The 16,433-nt window shown below is 43.0% G+C and overlaps 2 protein-coding genes across 2 annotated transcripts; both read left to right on the top strand.

Annotated features, from left to right (window-relative positions):
• Positions 1 to 5,232: 5,232 nt before the first annotated feature.
• LOC115687796 (L-lactate dehydrogenase A-like) lies at positions 5,233 to 7,127 on the top strand. The gene is made up of 2 exons (XM_030613462.2): positions 5,233 to 5,972; positions 6,264 to 7,127. Exons 1-2 carry the CDS (start codon positions 5,361 to 5,363, stop codon positions 6,705 to 6,707), a joined length of 1,056 nt encoding a protein of 351 aa, XP_030469322.2. The 5' UTR covers positions 5,233 to 5,360; the 3' UTR covers positions 6,708 to 7,127.
• Positions 7,128 to 9,213: 2,086 nt separating this feature from the next.
• Positions 9,214 to 10,215, top strand: LOC115687797 (14 kDa proline-rich protein DC2.15-like). Its single transcript, XM_030613463.2, has one exon. It carries the CDS (start codon positions 9,678 to 9,680, stop codon positions 10,071 to 10,073), a length of 396 nt encoding a protein of 131 aa, XP_030469323.1. The 5' UTR covers positions 9,214 to 9,677; the 3' UTR covers positions 10,074 to 10,215.
• The last annotated feature ends 6,218 nt before the right edge of the window (positions 10,216 to 16,433 follow it).

A 16,433-nucleotide genomic window follows, 5' to 3' on the forward strand; every position in this document is an offset into this window, starting at 1 on the left:
CATTTTCCCTTTTAAATTTGAATCATGCTTGTCTATCCCATTTTTCCTGGCTAGGATGTACCTCATCCATTGATCGGACACATTTTGCAGGTTGATTTATAATGACCCTGATGATATAACATCATCAGAAATGATAATATGATAAGAAGGGTCAAGGATGGCCCTTATATGATAGCTTTTCTTTCTGCTGAAAACTGATGAGAGAAGAAAGAAAAAAATTGGAGGGTGGCTCTAAAAGGTTGAATTGAACGAACCACCACCACTCATATTGACTTGAGAACTTGGATATATCAGAAGCCTGTGGGCTATGGCAATGACTGTTTCAGGAGAACAAATCTCTCTTGGGATGTCCAATGGGAGACAAGGTTTCAACAATACTATTTTCTCGAAGACATCCTCTTGATTGAAGCCCAAAATCCGATCGAGGTGGTTGGGGAAAAGAGCGTCCTCCCACTGACGGATTTCAATTTTTCACCAAAATTGACTCATATCTATGTTCGTATCACCCATCGCACAATATCTACTTGGATACGACTATTTGATAAATATGGTATCAAGAACTCCGTATTGAACTTGTGCCGAAGCGGCATTTCAAGAAGAGTGCGTGCATTAAATCTTGGGGAAAATTTACCAAAAAAATCATCAACCTCTTACACCTGTGCCAATTCAGTTATGAACTTTTCAATTGTGTCAATTTAGTTATAAACCTTTTTACGTTTTACCAATTGATTTCATCCGGCCAATTTTTGCCAGAAATCATTGAAGTAAATGCTAGTCGTCTTAGGTGGCGCGACCAGTGCTGACATTGACATTTTTAATAATATTTTTTAGTTTTTTTCTCTACTTTTTTTTTGGACCGAGGGTCGGCAAGGGTTGCCAGCCAACCCTCGCCGGCTGTAGGCAAGGGCGTCTCGCCAAAATTGACTCGTATTTATGTTGTATCACCCTTCACAACATCGCCTTGGGCATGGCCATTTGATAAATGAATGATATTGGAACTGTCTCAAGAGGAGTGCTTACTTTAAATTCAGGTATGGGCTCCCAGCGCTATCTTGGTATGGATAGTTTGCATAAACCGTCCGGATCGAATAGTGAGACTAAATGTTGATGCCCTCGCAAAATGTTCCATTTTGCCGTATAGAGATGCTGATCACTCACAATTGTCAGCGTCTCGAGTTTCAGCAGTGTTTTAACTTTGAATCGTGCATACCTATCCCATTTTTCCTGGCCAGTATGTCCCTCATCCATTGATCGGAAACATTTTGCAGGTTGATTTATAATGACCCTGATGATATAACATCATCAGAAATGATAATATGATAGGGTCTACAATGCACTTATATGATAGCTTTTCTTTCTGCCGAAAACTGATGAGAGAAGAAAGAAAAATTTGAAGGGTGGCTCTAAAAGGTTGAATTGAACGAACCAACACCACTCGTATTGACTTGAGAACTTGGATTCATTTGAAGCCTGTGGGCTATGGCAATGACTGTTTTAGGAGAACAAATCTCTCTTGGGATGTCCAATGGGAGACAAAGTTTCAACAATACTATTTTCTCGAAGACATCCTCTTGATTGAAGCCCAAAATCCGATCGAGGTGGTTGGGGAAAAGAGCGTCCTCCCACTGACGGGTTTCAATTTTTCACCAGAATTGACTCATATCTATGTCGTATCACTCACCAGGGCCACCACAATATCTGCTTGGACATGACTATTTGATAAATATGGTATCAAGAACTCCGTATCGCACTTGTGCCGAAGCGGGTTGGCTGCGTTTCAAGAAGAGTGCGTGCACTAAATCTCGGGAAAAACTACCAAAAAAGTCCTCAACCTCTTATATTTGTGTCAATTCAGTTATAAACCTTTTAATTGTGTCAATTTAGTCATTAACATTTTTACGTTTTGCCAATTGATTTCATCCTGCCAATTTTGGCAAAAAATCACTAGGTGGATGCGACTAGCGTTGACGTTGACATTTTTAATGATATTTTGAATTTTTTATAATTTTTTTTGGTTTTTTTCTTTACTTATTTTTTTGGACCTAGAGTCAGCAAGGGTCGCCGGTCATAGGCGAGGGCGTCGCGGCCCTTCCCTCGTTTGGGCGTCGCGGCCTCGTTAGCTCAAGGCGAGGGGCCGTGCACCCTCGCTTTGGCCGGCGAGGGCATCTTCTGCGAGGGCCGCTATGCCCTCGTCGAGTGCTGGCGAGGGTCAGCCGGCAGCTCTTAGTCCAAAAAGAAAAGAAAAAAAAAGGAAAAAAAATCAAAAATATTATTAAAAAATATCAATGTCTGCGGTGGCCGTGCCACATACGACAGCTGACCTCCACATCAACAATTTCCCGTCAAAATTGATCGGATAAACTCAATTGGCAAAATATGAAAATGTTTAGGACTAAATTGGCACAATTGAAAGATTAGAACTGAATTGGCACAAATAGAATAGGTTTGGTAATTGTCCCAAATTCAAGTCAAATTAAATGCAATCCTTTTGAGAACATACTCGCAACACGATCCGGATGGTTTGCATGAACTTGTCCAGATTAGAAAAGGGACACTCAATATTTATGCCCTCGCAAAACGTTCGTTTTTTGCCGTATAGAGATGCCGACCACTCGACCATGGTCGGCGGCATCTCGAGTAACAGCAACGGTTCAAATCGAATTACGCACATGTATCCATTTTCTCCTGGTCAGGATGTACCTCATCCACAGGAACATCTTGCGCAAATAAACCTGTTGGCGAGCGATCGAGGAGTCTCGAAAGCTCGCTCCGAACCACTTTAGGCCGGTCCCAATCATCCCTAAACCATAGTAGTAAAAAAGGTGTCTAACCTAACCCCCCTTATACGATAGCCTTTCCTCTTTGAAAAGTTGATAAGAGGAGAAAAACGCCCCACCACATGCTTGGAAAAACTTGCATGGTGGCTCCAATTGGTGGGAACAATCGAAACACCCGCTCGAATTTGACTTTGAATTAGCACTTGGATTTTATCGGAAGACAGCGGGCTGTGGCGCTGGCGAACGGCTGTTTCAGGAGACAAAAGGTGAGGGAATTGGTGGAAGCGAGAGGTGTGGAGGGAATGATGGGAGACATCTGCGCTTTCTCCATTGCACACTTTTTCTTTTTCTTGAAAGTCGAAACTCAGTCGTCGTGCTGCTGCTGCTGTTCAACTCACGCCATGCTTCCCCCTTGGAAGGGGGTCGGTGTGAGCTGTTTTAGAGGCTCAAATCCGTGGGCTGCTCTTCCACGGTTTCTTCTCCGCGGAGTCAAATCGATCAGTCTTTTTTTCTCGACCAAAGGATTTGTCAAAGGTGGGAGCTTTCGTGGAAGCCGCTAGGTCTCGTTCCTTTCGAGTTCAGGGCGTGATGACAACGCTATTACGCTAACAGGTGGAGCAACATCTGTACGTGCGTGTTAAATACAAAACAAAGAATTTAGATGGACGATTGATGGGAACTTGTCAGCATATGTATTTACTCTTTAGCGCGTCGGGAAAGACGTTACATATATTAAAGCATCCCGCATTATTCGTCTATTGGATTCACACGTTTTTTATAGGCATGCGATCTCCCTTCACCTATGAATCTAAGTTTTTGGATTGGACTTTGAGCATGATATTGGAGTCGGGCTTCTGCCCTAATTTATAACGCGTGTACGGCTTGGACATTCTAACACGGTAGTTGGCGTGAAAGCGTCATATAGTATCTCTCTATCTATAGACTTTTAAGGTTTTGGACTGGACGTTCCGACAACAAATGACAAAGTTGGGGAGCAAATGAAACGAGTAAATACTTCGAGGAGAGGTTTTCGTCGAAATGGGGTCCGGATCTACGCAGCCGACAGGTATATTCCACGTTTTTTTTTTTTGGTCAGAATATTCCTCGTATACGTGTTCAAAAATAGCAAATGTCAAATCGTCACTTGCGAAAGACAATTTTCCCATTTTGCATTGATAATTGAATCCGACGTCTCTAGCTCTCGTTATCAATCGGGTTTGATTCGTCCAACGACGAATTTGATTGTCTGCACGTTATTTCTGCTGCCGGGCCTCCTGAGAAGACTTCGAAATTGAGGTTTTTTCCAGTCAATTCGGGGGAAAAGAAGAGCACTTATTATATAAGAAGCTTCTCCATTTCAGCCCACGGAATTGGATTGTCCACCAAGTAAAAAACATGAATCGTACGGCTCTTGCTGCCGTCCATGAAACTTGGCTTTGGAGTGCCCTCCAAGCACTTTGAACTTTGAACGCCCACCCCCACCCCCTTCCCCCTTTTTTCTCCCTTTAGCTTTTCACAAATTAAACTGGAACCTGTTTCATAACATTTCATGTTGGTGTTCGGGATCGAAGCGGAGAAGATACCGCTCGATCTAATTCTACGATCGGGTATTGGGATCGCATGGCGTCGCGAACACGTGCGAAACATGTTTTCTTAGGCTAGATGGGATGTGCATGAATTGTACTGTTTTTTTTAGAATGGGGTTGATTTGTGCTTTCACTTATTACGTTGGGTTGCGATCGCACCATAATAAACAGTGTGCGTAATAGAAAATCCGTTGCATCTTTTGGTTTTTCTTTTTCAAAGTTGACCAGATTGACATAATGATCTAGAAAGTCCAATCCCCCCCATCTAAAGAGGGCTAGAGCTGTTAAAGAAGGTTGAATGCAAGTGCTTGGTGCTTAGGCGCCAGCAAGCAGCAGGCAAACATGGAAAAAAAAATCTCCATGTATTTGTTTAATTGGGAAACACTCTCCATGAAAGCTATACATTCGATTTAACTTTCATGATGACAAAATTTTGGGCGCTTTCGCAACAGAACATCGTGCCTACACGAATCAATTACCTAGCCGAGAAGTTCTATACTCACATCGACAATGGCCATGATAACCATTCAGAAAACTTATAACGTATCATATTAAATTATTCTCGTGTATAAATAAGAAAGATACATGAGATTTTATGCATTTCTTAAGTGATATTGAAATAGATAGCGTCACTGAATTGATACGTTAAATGACGTGGTAAGTTATAATGTGCCGTTAAATGAACCGTTAGTATTAAAGCTCCTATAAAACTTATCTGTGTTACTTCGTATATTGGGTCGGTATATTGATCTTTATCGTATCGGAAATAATGTTTTTCTGTCACTTAGACGTATTATTATATAGGAAGACTTCTTCTCCAAAGAACTTTCGTTCCTCTTTCCCCTCTCGATCTCCTATAAAACTCCACAAAACCCCTAACTATTTATCTCCATACCGGAAACCAAACAACCACCACCAACCACCACCATACCAAAACCTCTACTCTTAAACCCGCCGTTGCTACCGCCGCTGCCGCCGCCATCCCACTATAAACACCATGCACAAGACATACTCAGCCTCATCCCTCGGCCCGGGCGGCCTCGACCTATCGCAGGCCTTCTTCAGGCCCATCCACAACACTGCCCCGCCATCCCCGACCAACCGCCACACCAAGATCACCGTCGTTGGGGCTGGCAATGTCGGCATGGCCATCGCGCAGACTGTCCTCACCCAGGACCTTGTTGATGAGATCGCCCTTGTCGATGCCATGCCTGACAAGCTCCGAGGCGAGATGCTTGACCTCCAGCATGCCGCCGCCTTCCTCCCCCGCACCACCATCCTCGCCTCCTCCTCTGACTACACTGTCACCTCCGGGTCGGACCTCATTGTTGTCACTGCCGGCGCCCGGCAGATTCCTGGCGAGTCGAGGCTGAACCTACTGCAGAGGAACGTGACCCTCTTCAGGAGCATCATTCCGGAGGTTGCCAAGCACTCTCCCGACGCCATCCTCATGGTCGTCTCGAACCCAGTCGACATATTGACGTACGTGGCGTGGAAGTTGTCCGGGTTCCCGTCGAACCGGGTCATTGGGTCGGGCACGAACTTGGACTCGTCCAGGTTTCGGTTCTTGCTCGCGGATCATCTTCAAGTCAACGCTCAGGACGTGCAGGTACAAGAATGAACATTAGATAACGTGGAATCTCACTTGTAGAAATGGTAGATCACACCAAATCTAACTGTAGATATACATTTTAGCACATATACGAGACTCGCCAAATACTTTCTCGTCATTGACATGGGATTTTAACAATTCCAGAAGTGATGTAGAGAATTTTATTTTGGATTGATTTAACGATTGGTTTATGAAAGGTAAAACCTCTGGAAAATGCAGCTTCCTTATTTTTTTAAGAAGATAACGTGATGTAACTTACGTGTGTATCAAATGACTGCGATCATACAGGCCTACGTGGTCGGAGAGCACGGCGACAGCTCGGTCGCGCTGTGGTCGAGCATAAGTGTCGGGGGAGTCCCGATCCTGAGCTTCCTGGAGCGGCAACAGATCCCGTACGAGGAGGAGATGCTGGAGAACATCCGCAAGGCCGTGGTCGACGGCGCCTATGAAGTCATAAGCCTCAAAGGCTACACGTCCTGGGCGATCGGCTACTCCGTAGCCAACCTGGCCCGGACCATCCTCCGTGACCAGCGCAGGATCCACCCTGTCTCGGTCCTCGCGAAGGGGTTCTACGGCATCGACGGCGGGGACGTGTTCCTGAGCCTGCCGGCGCAGCTCAGCCGCGGCGGCGTCGTGGGCGTGACCAATGTGCACATGACGGATGTGGAGGTACAGAGGCTGAAAGCCTCCGGTGAGACCCTACTGGAGCTTCAAGGTCAACTGGGTATTTGAAGGACGAATCGACCACATAGTTTAACAACTATAACACATGCTGCTTTGTTTGTTTGTTTGTTTGTTTGTTTTTTCCTGATTAATGTTCCTCTTTTTAGTTTCCTCACATCTATATGTCCTTATATGAGATCGATTACCATACGTAATGGAAGCCTCGATTTTTATTGTTTTGTATTTTCTTGGAGAATGTATAATAACAGACAAAATCTGTGCATTTTTATGCACTGGATATGTGACTAAGATCTTGCATGTTTTTTTCCTGATTATTGTTCCTCTGTTTAGTTTCCTCACATCTATTTGTCCTCATATGAGATTACCATACGTAATGGAAGCCTCGATTTTTATTGTTTTGTATTTTCTTGGAGAATGTATAATAACAGACAAAATCTGTGCATTTTTATGTACTGGATATGTGTCTAAGATCTTTAATTATCGAGTATCCTAGAAAAAAAATTGCTTTATTTTTATGTCCTCTCTTCCTTAGCAGTTGTTGTTATGTCAAAGGGAGTCATGGTGAATGGGGATGGATGCTTACATTTTGATGGTTGGTCCCTAGGGGGACCATCATGATGGAGGCAAAAGTCGTGGCTAATCTCCTAATTACAAAATTACTACGGTGTCACGTTACATTAGAAGAAAAAACAATTAATTAATTAAGTTCATGTAAGGAAAAGTATAATATAGTACTAGAATTTTGTACAACCCAAAGTCCATATTTCTTTTGTGTGGTTTCCGTGCCGTGGTCCAACCGGAGGCAATCGAGCTGAGAACCCAAACTCGAGAGGATGGTCCATACCCAAATTAAGGTTTGGGTTGGCTCGGTTCAATCTGGTTTACTTCGATTGACCTGATTTGTTCTTCGATTCTCCCATACTCCGAAGCACCCCAAACGACACGTCCCACGCCATGCCATTGGGCTGATACTAGGGGTGTTAGAAGCAAACTAGAAAATCGAACTGAAATTTCATGCATTTTCGGTTCAGATAATGAGAAAGATAATCGTCTTTATTCTAGTTCGGATAGTTTTGGTTTGGTTTGGCTAACCAAACCGAATTGAAAATCATCCATCTTCTTAATATTATAATTTACACGATCTTTCTCATTTTTCGCTAAACCTCTTTGTAATATTACAAAGAAGAAAACCAAAAAATCGAACCAAATCGAACCGGGTTTTCGGTGCGGGTTATATTCGGTTTGAGTCGCGGTTCGGTTCAAAGCTAATGCACACCCAAGCGGTTTGATTCGGTTCAATCCGGTCTGGAACCCCAACCCGATTCAAACCGTTAACACCCCTACCCGATGAGGAAATATTTAGTGATTGCAAAGCATTGACGTGCTGTGCGCATTTTTTGCTCACATCCAATAATATGTTGACACGTGTCAGTTGGATTAAAAAAAAATAACGATTTTTTTTTTCTCTTCTTCTTCCTCCGCCCTCGTTTCTCTCCTAGTTTTCTTCCATGGCCATTGGCACCGCCTTCAAGCTTCGTCTTGGTCGGCTCATCAAATCTGGCCGTCCATGGCCGCTGCCATTGAGCAAGCCGTCATCGGTCGGTGGCGACAGCAAGCAGCACGGCTTCGATAATAAGAAGTAGTTTGAGTCAGTGGTGCAACCTTCGCCCCTCGACTGGAAGCAGCAGAAGTAGAAGGGGCTGGAGGCTGCTGCGAGGCCCGACCGTCACACCCCTAACCAAGTGCAATCTCCGGGTGCTAAAGTGGGAGAGGATTAAGGACTACCCGCTCATGGAGGAGTTCGTGAGAAACGAAAATTGGGTCAAGCCATGGCCACGAGTGACGATGGCTCGGCACCTTCGGCGCCGGTGGCAATGGACGGTCAGATCTGAAGAGTGGCCAAGAAGACGCTTGAACGCGGACCGATGGCCATGGAAGACCCAAATTTGGAGAGAAACGTGGGTGAAGGAGCTGCCCATGACGAAGGCTCGTTTGGCGCCATGACCGCGAGTGACGATGGCTTGCTCTGTGACGGTGGCCATGGACAGCAGGATTTGAAGAGCCGGCCAAGACAAAGCTTGAAGGCGGTGCCAATGGCCATGGAAGACGGCCAGGAGAGAAACGAGGGTGAAACCGTGAAGGAGGAAGAAGAGGGAAAAAAAACGATTTTTTTTTTAATTTCAACTCAGCGGACATATGTCAACATATCATTGGACATGATTTTTTTATTCCACGTCAATTGTTGACGTGCCTCTTTCCGACCACCGAATATTTTCTCTTAGTCGATACCATCTCCGCAAGCTAGCCCACGCTGTCGGCTAACTAGGCCCAGTAAGGTTGCTTAATCACCCTGCCCGATCGGCCCATAACAAGGTTCTGGGCCACTCTCGCGGGCCTTTGGTCCATCGGCCTGTGACACACTTTCTCTCTTGTTCCTGCCAAGGGCGACGGGGGAGAGATAGATTCATGATGACAAGCACTTATCTGAAGCACCTGCTCAAAAATTAGACGACTCGCTGTTAATGAAGTGTTCATTATTCAAGACCAGTCAAGACTATTTTGCTCACCCCAAGAGAGAGAAAAAAAAGAAAAAAACCAAAGTACAGGAGAGGGCCATAGTTCCTTGCTCGAGTGATAGGGAGATAGATCGACAGATTTGATCAAACTCACTAAACTCCGAGCCTCATGATCCTCTCAATCTTGTCTCCTCTAGTTGCATTGCCAGGTTGTGTCGCACATTTCGCTCCAATCAACATGATGCCCACTTGATCCCCAAACTCTCGACATTTCGCTCCAAACACTTTTTCATTTTTCGGGTGTTTCGTTGTACTACGATCTCTCGAAAAACTCGTTTCTCGAAACCAGATAGCTATCAAATTACATATTAATCGATCTTAGCAGGACAGGTCACCACAGGGAAATCCCAACCCTATATAAACCCTTCCTCTTCTTCACCATTTTCATCACGTCCGCCTTGGTCATTCTGTATACTCATACCTTTCTCTTCGAGATACAGCAATGGCTTCAAAGGCTCTTGCACCAACTGCATTCTTTTTGATCCTCAACCTCCTTTTCTTCACATTAGTCAGCTCCACTGCTGTGCCATGCCCACCTTCACCATCAAACCCGCACCCGCACTCGCAGCCAGCGAAGCCCTCTTGCCCCAGGGATGCCCTGAAACTGGGCGTGTGCGCCAACTTGTTGAATGACTTGGTCCACGTCGTCGTGGGCACACCTCCGAAGACCCCGTGCTGTAGCCTCCTCGCGGGCCTTGCCGACCTCGAGGCTGCCGTCTGCCTCTGCACTGCCATCAAAGCGAGCATCCTCGGGATCAACCTCAATGTCCCGGTCTCGCTGAGCTTGCTGCTGAATTACTGTGGGAAGAGTGTGCCTTATGGCTTCCAATGTGCATGAGGGCTCTTTCATTTTGCGTGATGTTGTAATTCACTTCTGGCTACATTGCTTTCCTCTTTGCTTTTTCCGGTTTTAAGTTGAATTACTGCGGTTGGTTGCTGTTATTCCTTCATTCAACAATAAAACGTACTCTTTTCTTGCATGATCAAATACTTCTCATTCTAGTTGGAGTGCACAACAGCTGAGTTATCCTCGCTAATCTATATCCCTCAGCAACACATCAAATGACTCGCTCATTCTATATTTCGGAACTTTCTGATGTCGCGTTCGCAAAGTTTTCCTGTTATTTCGTGACATCATAACTAAAAGAGATACCATATGCTGGCCCTTTGCGTTTAGGGTTGTTCCTGGTTGGGCAAGCCTAAGTCTCAGATCACTTCTGATTTATGAACACATGAGAAAGGCTAACCATGTAGCTAACTCGAGAATATTACGTTCTAAGCGCATTGACCACTCATAAATCCTATTCCTTCATGAATTCAACAAGGGTATACTCGCGTTAATGTCGCACTTAACGGTGCTTAACAGAAGTTTTTTTAGGACAAGCTTTGAAGAGATGAGTAGTTGGAGCTGAGCTTTGAATGTCACCTGCTGGTTCAACAAATTAACCCTTTCAAGCTTTGCTGCCAGAAAACAGAAAAGAAATGTTGTGTTTTGGCTTATAATTGACAGCAGACATGAGAGCAGTTGATCAGCTACACAATCGCATTGGATTCTATTTAGTCCGACGTGGGTTTACCACCAGCTGGATGCATGTTTAATTAACCTAATCTCCGCCGCGATTATCTTCCTAATCGCTCTTCAAGAAAGATTGGAGTGCTAAATAGCTTTGAACAGTTTTTTTTGTCAACACATTGATTGATCAGAAATAAAAATTACGGAAATACTCGAGGGATATGGAGCTCTTCCCAGCCCCATGTATCATGTCGATGCATTTTAAAGTAGAAAATTTTTTGGAATCACATAAATACTCCCTCAAAATGAAATTGAATGGTTATTCCCGATTAAAAAATAAACTTCGGTATATCACAGGAATGAGAAAGGAAGAAGGAAAATTCAAAGTTTCCTTGATATGCATGATCAATTGCCAAAAAGAGGATTCAAGAAAATTTCACTAAGTAATCGAAGGATGATAAAATAGTAATTCGAGACAATAACACATGGCCTTCCTCTGGGCGTTACAAGAGACTGCTTTTTTTTTGTCTCTCAAGTATAAGAAGTATTCCGATTCACAAAATTCATAAAGTGGCAAGTGAAGAGTATACTTGCGGGACCAACTCATCGTATCGAATTACCAGTGTAATTCTAAGCTTCTAATGACATTAGACTTTGAGGAAGAGGGAAAGGTGTTAAGAAAGCCATATTGGGATTTTTTCAAACTCTGATCTTATTCAACTTCTTGCCGAAGTAATCCTTACATAGGCAGCGCCAAGGATAATATAGAAATAGTACAAGCACACCTAGTATCTTGAAGATGCATGCGCCTTCAGCACAACCGTACAAACAATGTATGGGACCATCGGACACGAAGGACTACATATGTACCTTGTAAGATACTTTTTCATACGGAAAGACAAAAATGAAAGGGGTCAAAAGCGATGGCGGGTCTTGCGTAAAAAGAGGATGTGTTTACGAGATTTACGTGAGCTTAATGCACCACGGCCATTAGACCGGGTGAGTTCCTTGTAGAATCTGACACTAAATCAGTGACCATGTTGTATTTTTTATCCTCAGTGAAGAATAGAATCCAGCGTTTAAAAGTAGTTGATTGAGTTACTGATGAAGCGGTTCAAGGCTAGATCAAGAGCGATTCTTAAAACTTCGAAAGTCCAATCGAACTGTATTAGGCCCCGATGGCTACGGTTCATTGCTCCTTTTTGTCCTCCTCCAAATCATTTTATAGCCATTCATTTCGACCCAAGATCTAACTGCAAGTTCATGGAGGCTCCGAAACGGCCCAATTATAGCTGGCTCGTATATATGTGTGCCATATTTATGCATACCTGCTAAGTTAGGTACTGCCTATTTTACTCAATCGCGTCAAAGAACTCATCTAAATTCTAATCCTAGCTAGTTTCGCCGCGAAATTTCTCCATGCATCGTCTTGTTAATAAATATTCTATGGTCCAAAACCCACATGCTCCTCTTTAATTTTACTTTCTTCTTCGGGTACAGTACTCTTGTGCTCTGCAATCTGCATTAATCTCATCAATAATGTTCTCCTTAGGTATATTCCTGCTCTATCTGTCTGGTTCTGATCATGATTTGCGCCCAGGAAGCTGCTATTATGTTATGGTCGAGTCAATATTGAGGGGCCGTACAGGGATTATCTGTAGATCTGCAAGACCAGTAGATTTAGGGCATAAGATATCGCATGAACCCACATCATTACTGTGCAAAACTTTAGTCTACAAATTATTATTATTGATGGTGGAGTATAGTCTTTTGCTGAGTAAAAGACCACTTGGGTATAGATCAGGACTGATTCCATGTGCATTTCTGTCTCAATGCGACAGCAATTAATGTATTTTATTCGTTCCAATTCCGTGAATAATCATCGATCATCACACAGTTTAGCAGTTCAGTCTCCCGCTAAGTGACAAAAATTCACAACCAGAAAGTCACATGTCCATATCGTACGTTTGTCTACAGAAGTTTTTTAATTGATTTGATTCAATTCATGTGAGCGCATGTTGAGAATCCCACGTTCAGATGATAGTATAGTACCTTATGAAAGTAGTAGTTAAAATATTAGGTAATAAAAAGGACTAGGTTATAAATGTTTTCGAAACCAATATTGGATATTTCGAAAAAGCTTAATTACTTGTTACGTGCCGCATTAAGTTTTAATCGGACATTGAAATAAGTGGTACCGATGCATTGAAATATCCAATGAGAAATTGCGATATCATTCCGTAAAAATCTATTAATAAGATTTCTTAATACACATAGCATTGCTCAAAATTTAGGGGGTTAATTGCATCGTTATCAAGGTACACCAATTACGGTTTTTATTTTCAGACTTGATTAGTGGCTAGTTGATTGTATTGAGCATTTATAAAATCAAAAAGTTCGTACTCAGAGTGTTGATAATTGTACTTCGTTTGGTGCTCTCGCTTGCCCATTTTATTCCCTAATTTGCTTAACTATAAGTTTCCCTTGGATCCTTAATGTTTGGTTAATGAATAACCTCACCAAAGAAAAGGAGTTTTCGCTTCTATGATGGTTTCTACAAACTGTCCGTATCCTATGGGGCAGGCTCATATGGATGTGTTCCTTATTTTAACGTGCCGGTGCCCGCACGCCTCGTTTACCCACAATTCTCCCTGTATCTTTATCTTCCTTAAAGAGAGGGAATACCCTCTAGAAGTTTTACATATTAATGATCCCGAATCCGGAAGAGAACAGAAATGAATCCTTTTAAGGACATGAGTAGGTCCAAAAAATAAAAGAGGTATTCATTGAAGCAATTTGTGAAAGAAAAGTGCACGAGGCCACCCTTCATAGCCCGAGCTGAAAGAGCAGTAATTTCTGAACTTTATTCGACATGATGCCAATTTTTTTCTCAAAAGAAGAAGAAAAGGAAAAGAGAGACAGAGATTGATGGATGTCTCAATTAGTAATCACATGCATGCTACTACAACTTTACACCTAAAACTTAGGTAATAAATCCACACGTTTGCTAATTATCAGAAAGATTTGTTCCGAAATGTCAATTCTTTTTTCCATTTAATTTTCATGCTTCGTTACGTCAGCAACACAGACTTTTCCTATGCAAATTCTATCGAATCAAGCTAATCGCACCTTCGTAACTAGCTAGTATCATCCAAACTCCCATCGATCAAAAAACATATTTTCCAAATACATTTTCTAAAAATTCCGTGATTCATTTTGATTACTATTAATGGATTAGTTGATGAGCCCATCTATTTTAACCTATTTTTTTAAGGGAAAATACCACAAAAAACCCCAAACTATGTCACTTGTAACAAATTTACCCTGAACTTTTTTTTGTGACACGAAAACCCCAAACTATGCCACTTGTGACACATTTACCCCACAATACTTTGGGCCATGAGTATTTTCATCTTTTTCCTTTTTCTGTTTTTTTTCCTTCTCTCTTCCCTCTGTCGGCCATGGCGGAGGGAAGTTGGCGAGGGCCCTTGCCAGCGCTGGGCGAGGGCTGCCCTCGCCGGCGTCGGGCGAGAGTCGCCCTCGCCGACGTCGGGCGAGAGTCGCCCTTGCCTGGGCGGGTGAGGGCAGCCCTTGCCTGACACTGGCGAGGGTCGCCCTCGCCAGATCCAGCGAGGGCAGCCCTTGCCAGATCCAGCGAGGGCAGCCCTTGCCTGAGGTGCCCGACTCCGACTCAGGCGAGGGCTGCCCTCGTCGGCGTCGGGCGAGGGTGGCCCTCACCTTGTGCCGGCAAGGGCAGCTCTCGCCCAGCGCCGGCGAGGGCCCTCGCCCAGTGCCGGCGAGGGCCCTCGCCGGCTTCCCTCAGCCATGGCCGACGGAGGGAAGAGAGAAGAAAAAAAAATGAAAAAAAAAACAGAGAAGGAAAAAGACGAAAATGCCCATGGGCCAAAGTATTATGGGGTAAATATGTCACAAGTAGCATAATTTGGGATTTTTCGTGTTACCAAAAAAAGTTCAGGGTAAATTTATCACAAATGGCATAGTTTAGAATTTTTCGTGTCACAAAAAAAAGTTCAGAGTAAATTTATCACAAGTGACATAGTTTTGAGTTTTTGGTGGTATTTTCCCTTTTTTTAATTTCTTTTTGGGATAAATCTTCCAGAAGTTCTAAAACTCGTCACAAAAGTGCAATGAAGTCCTAAAACTTGCAAAAAGTGCAATCGAGTGCTAAAACTTATCAAGCTGGTGTGATCAAGTCCTTTCATTAACTTTGTCCAACACGGCAAACGGAAAATGGTAATAAGTTTTAAAACTTGATTGCACTAAGTTGACAAGTTTTAGGATCGGATTGTAATTTTTGAAAATTTAGGATTCAATCGTACTTTTATAATAAGTTTTAGGACTTTTAGTGTACTCAACTCTTTCTTTCTCGTGACGTGACTCCGTTACCAAGATCATGTCGGCCATAAGTCTTTGTATGGAGGGTCGATTCAACAGGCGCGTGAACGGATTTTGTGGACGGAGAGCGAGGAATTCTGGAGACCGTGAGCCCTCTCAAAATCAAAGATCAAAAAGTCGCCCAAATTGCGGATACTACGCAAAGCAATATTCTCTTGCAGCCGCAACAAGACAGAATGACCCCTCCAATGCTCGAAGAGCAACCGGATTTGGACAACTAAACATTACACAAACCTGCAAAAATCCAAGACCCAGAGAAAGGCCTGTCGTCTTCCTTTATCAGCCCCAATAGCACCACCGCGTTGTGCTGGAATTTGAGCCCACATGTGCGCGCGTCACTGTCAAATGTTCTTCTGAGGACGTGTGATTCTAATTTCGAAGGATTTTAAAAAACGGGTCAAGTTGGAACTGATTTATTGGGGTTTATATGCTCGTGTCGTGATCTGGCATTTATATCCAATTTAACTCCATTATCATAGGTATTTTTTTTGTCGAAAGTAAATATTTCGTTCATATCTCAAGACCATTTAAAACAAAGCAAATCTCAAATAGTAAAGTAGAACAACAAAATACAAATTGCTGTGATAAGTACACTCTCATCCTACAAAAACATATCTGTGTCGATATCAAAGCAAAACGAACAACGGTCAATCATTGACTCGCATCATCTCAAGTGATATGATCTCCTTCTCTAATAACTACGATTTGCCCAATGTTCTCAATGCCATCACCGTACGGAGATACAACAAACAGGTTGAATAGGCTCTCAAACCTATATCTAGATTGAACGAGGATAAAAATGCCTCGAAGGAACTCAAAGATCAAAATGCAGATCGTGAGAGAAGAGCTCCAAGATCTAAATCTAGATCTAGATTGGGAGATAAGAGCTTTTAAACTCGGAGAAGTCGTATAATCGCTTCCAAGGCAGTATAAATTCACTATATTCCTCCTCAATCTTGTTGGACTTCTTGATTTGGAGGATCTGAAGTGGAGGGTTGATTCTTAACGATGGAAGCAAAATATACACCCAGTGAGCGGAGAAAAGCATCAGCGTCGAGCAAAGAAAAAATTAGATATAAACAATAAAATACTCCCAAATCAGATTGGGAGAGAAAATCTAATTTGAAGACCATAATTTAATTATAAACCCAAAGTGTGAAGCGTTAAAGATGGAGTTTCATTTGATCAGATTCATGAAATAATAAACCACGTGAAATGTCATCTCACTCACAATGAGGTACGGTCATGGATTTAATCTTTTTATGCCGA

Source organism: Syzygium oleosum, unplaced genomic scaffold, assembly GCF_021117445.2.
Source record: "Syzygium oleosum isolate NSW1041296 unplaced genomic scaffold, Sole_v2.1 Sole_v2.15, whole genome shotgun sequence".
NCBI classification, from domain to species: domain Eukaryota; kingdom Viridiplantae; phylum Streptophyta; class Magnoliopsida; order Myrtales; family Myrtaceae; genus Syzygium; species Syzygium oleosum.

Coding starts and splice junctions, on each gene's coding strand:
- LOC115687796 (XM_030613462.2), top strand. CDS start 5,361: ATGCACAAGACATACTCAGCCTCATCCCTCGGCCCGGGCGGCCTCGAC. Junction 5,973..6,263: donor TCAACGCTCAGGACGTGCAG/GTACAAGAATGA, acceptor GCGATCATACAG/GCCTACGTGGTCGGAGAGCA.
- LOC115687797 (XM_030613463.2), top strand. CDS start 9,678: ATGGCTTCAAAGGCTCTTGCACCAACTGCATTCTTTTTGATCCTCAAC.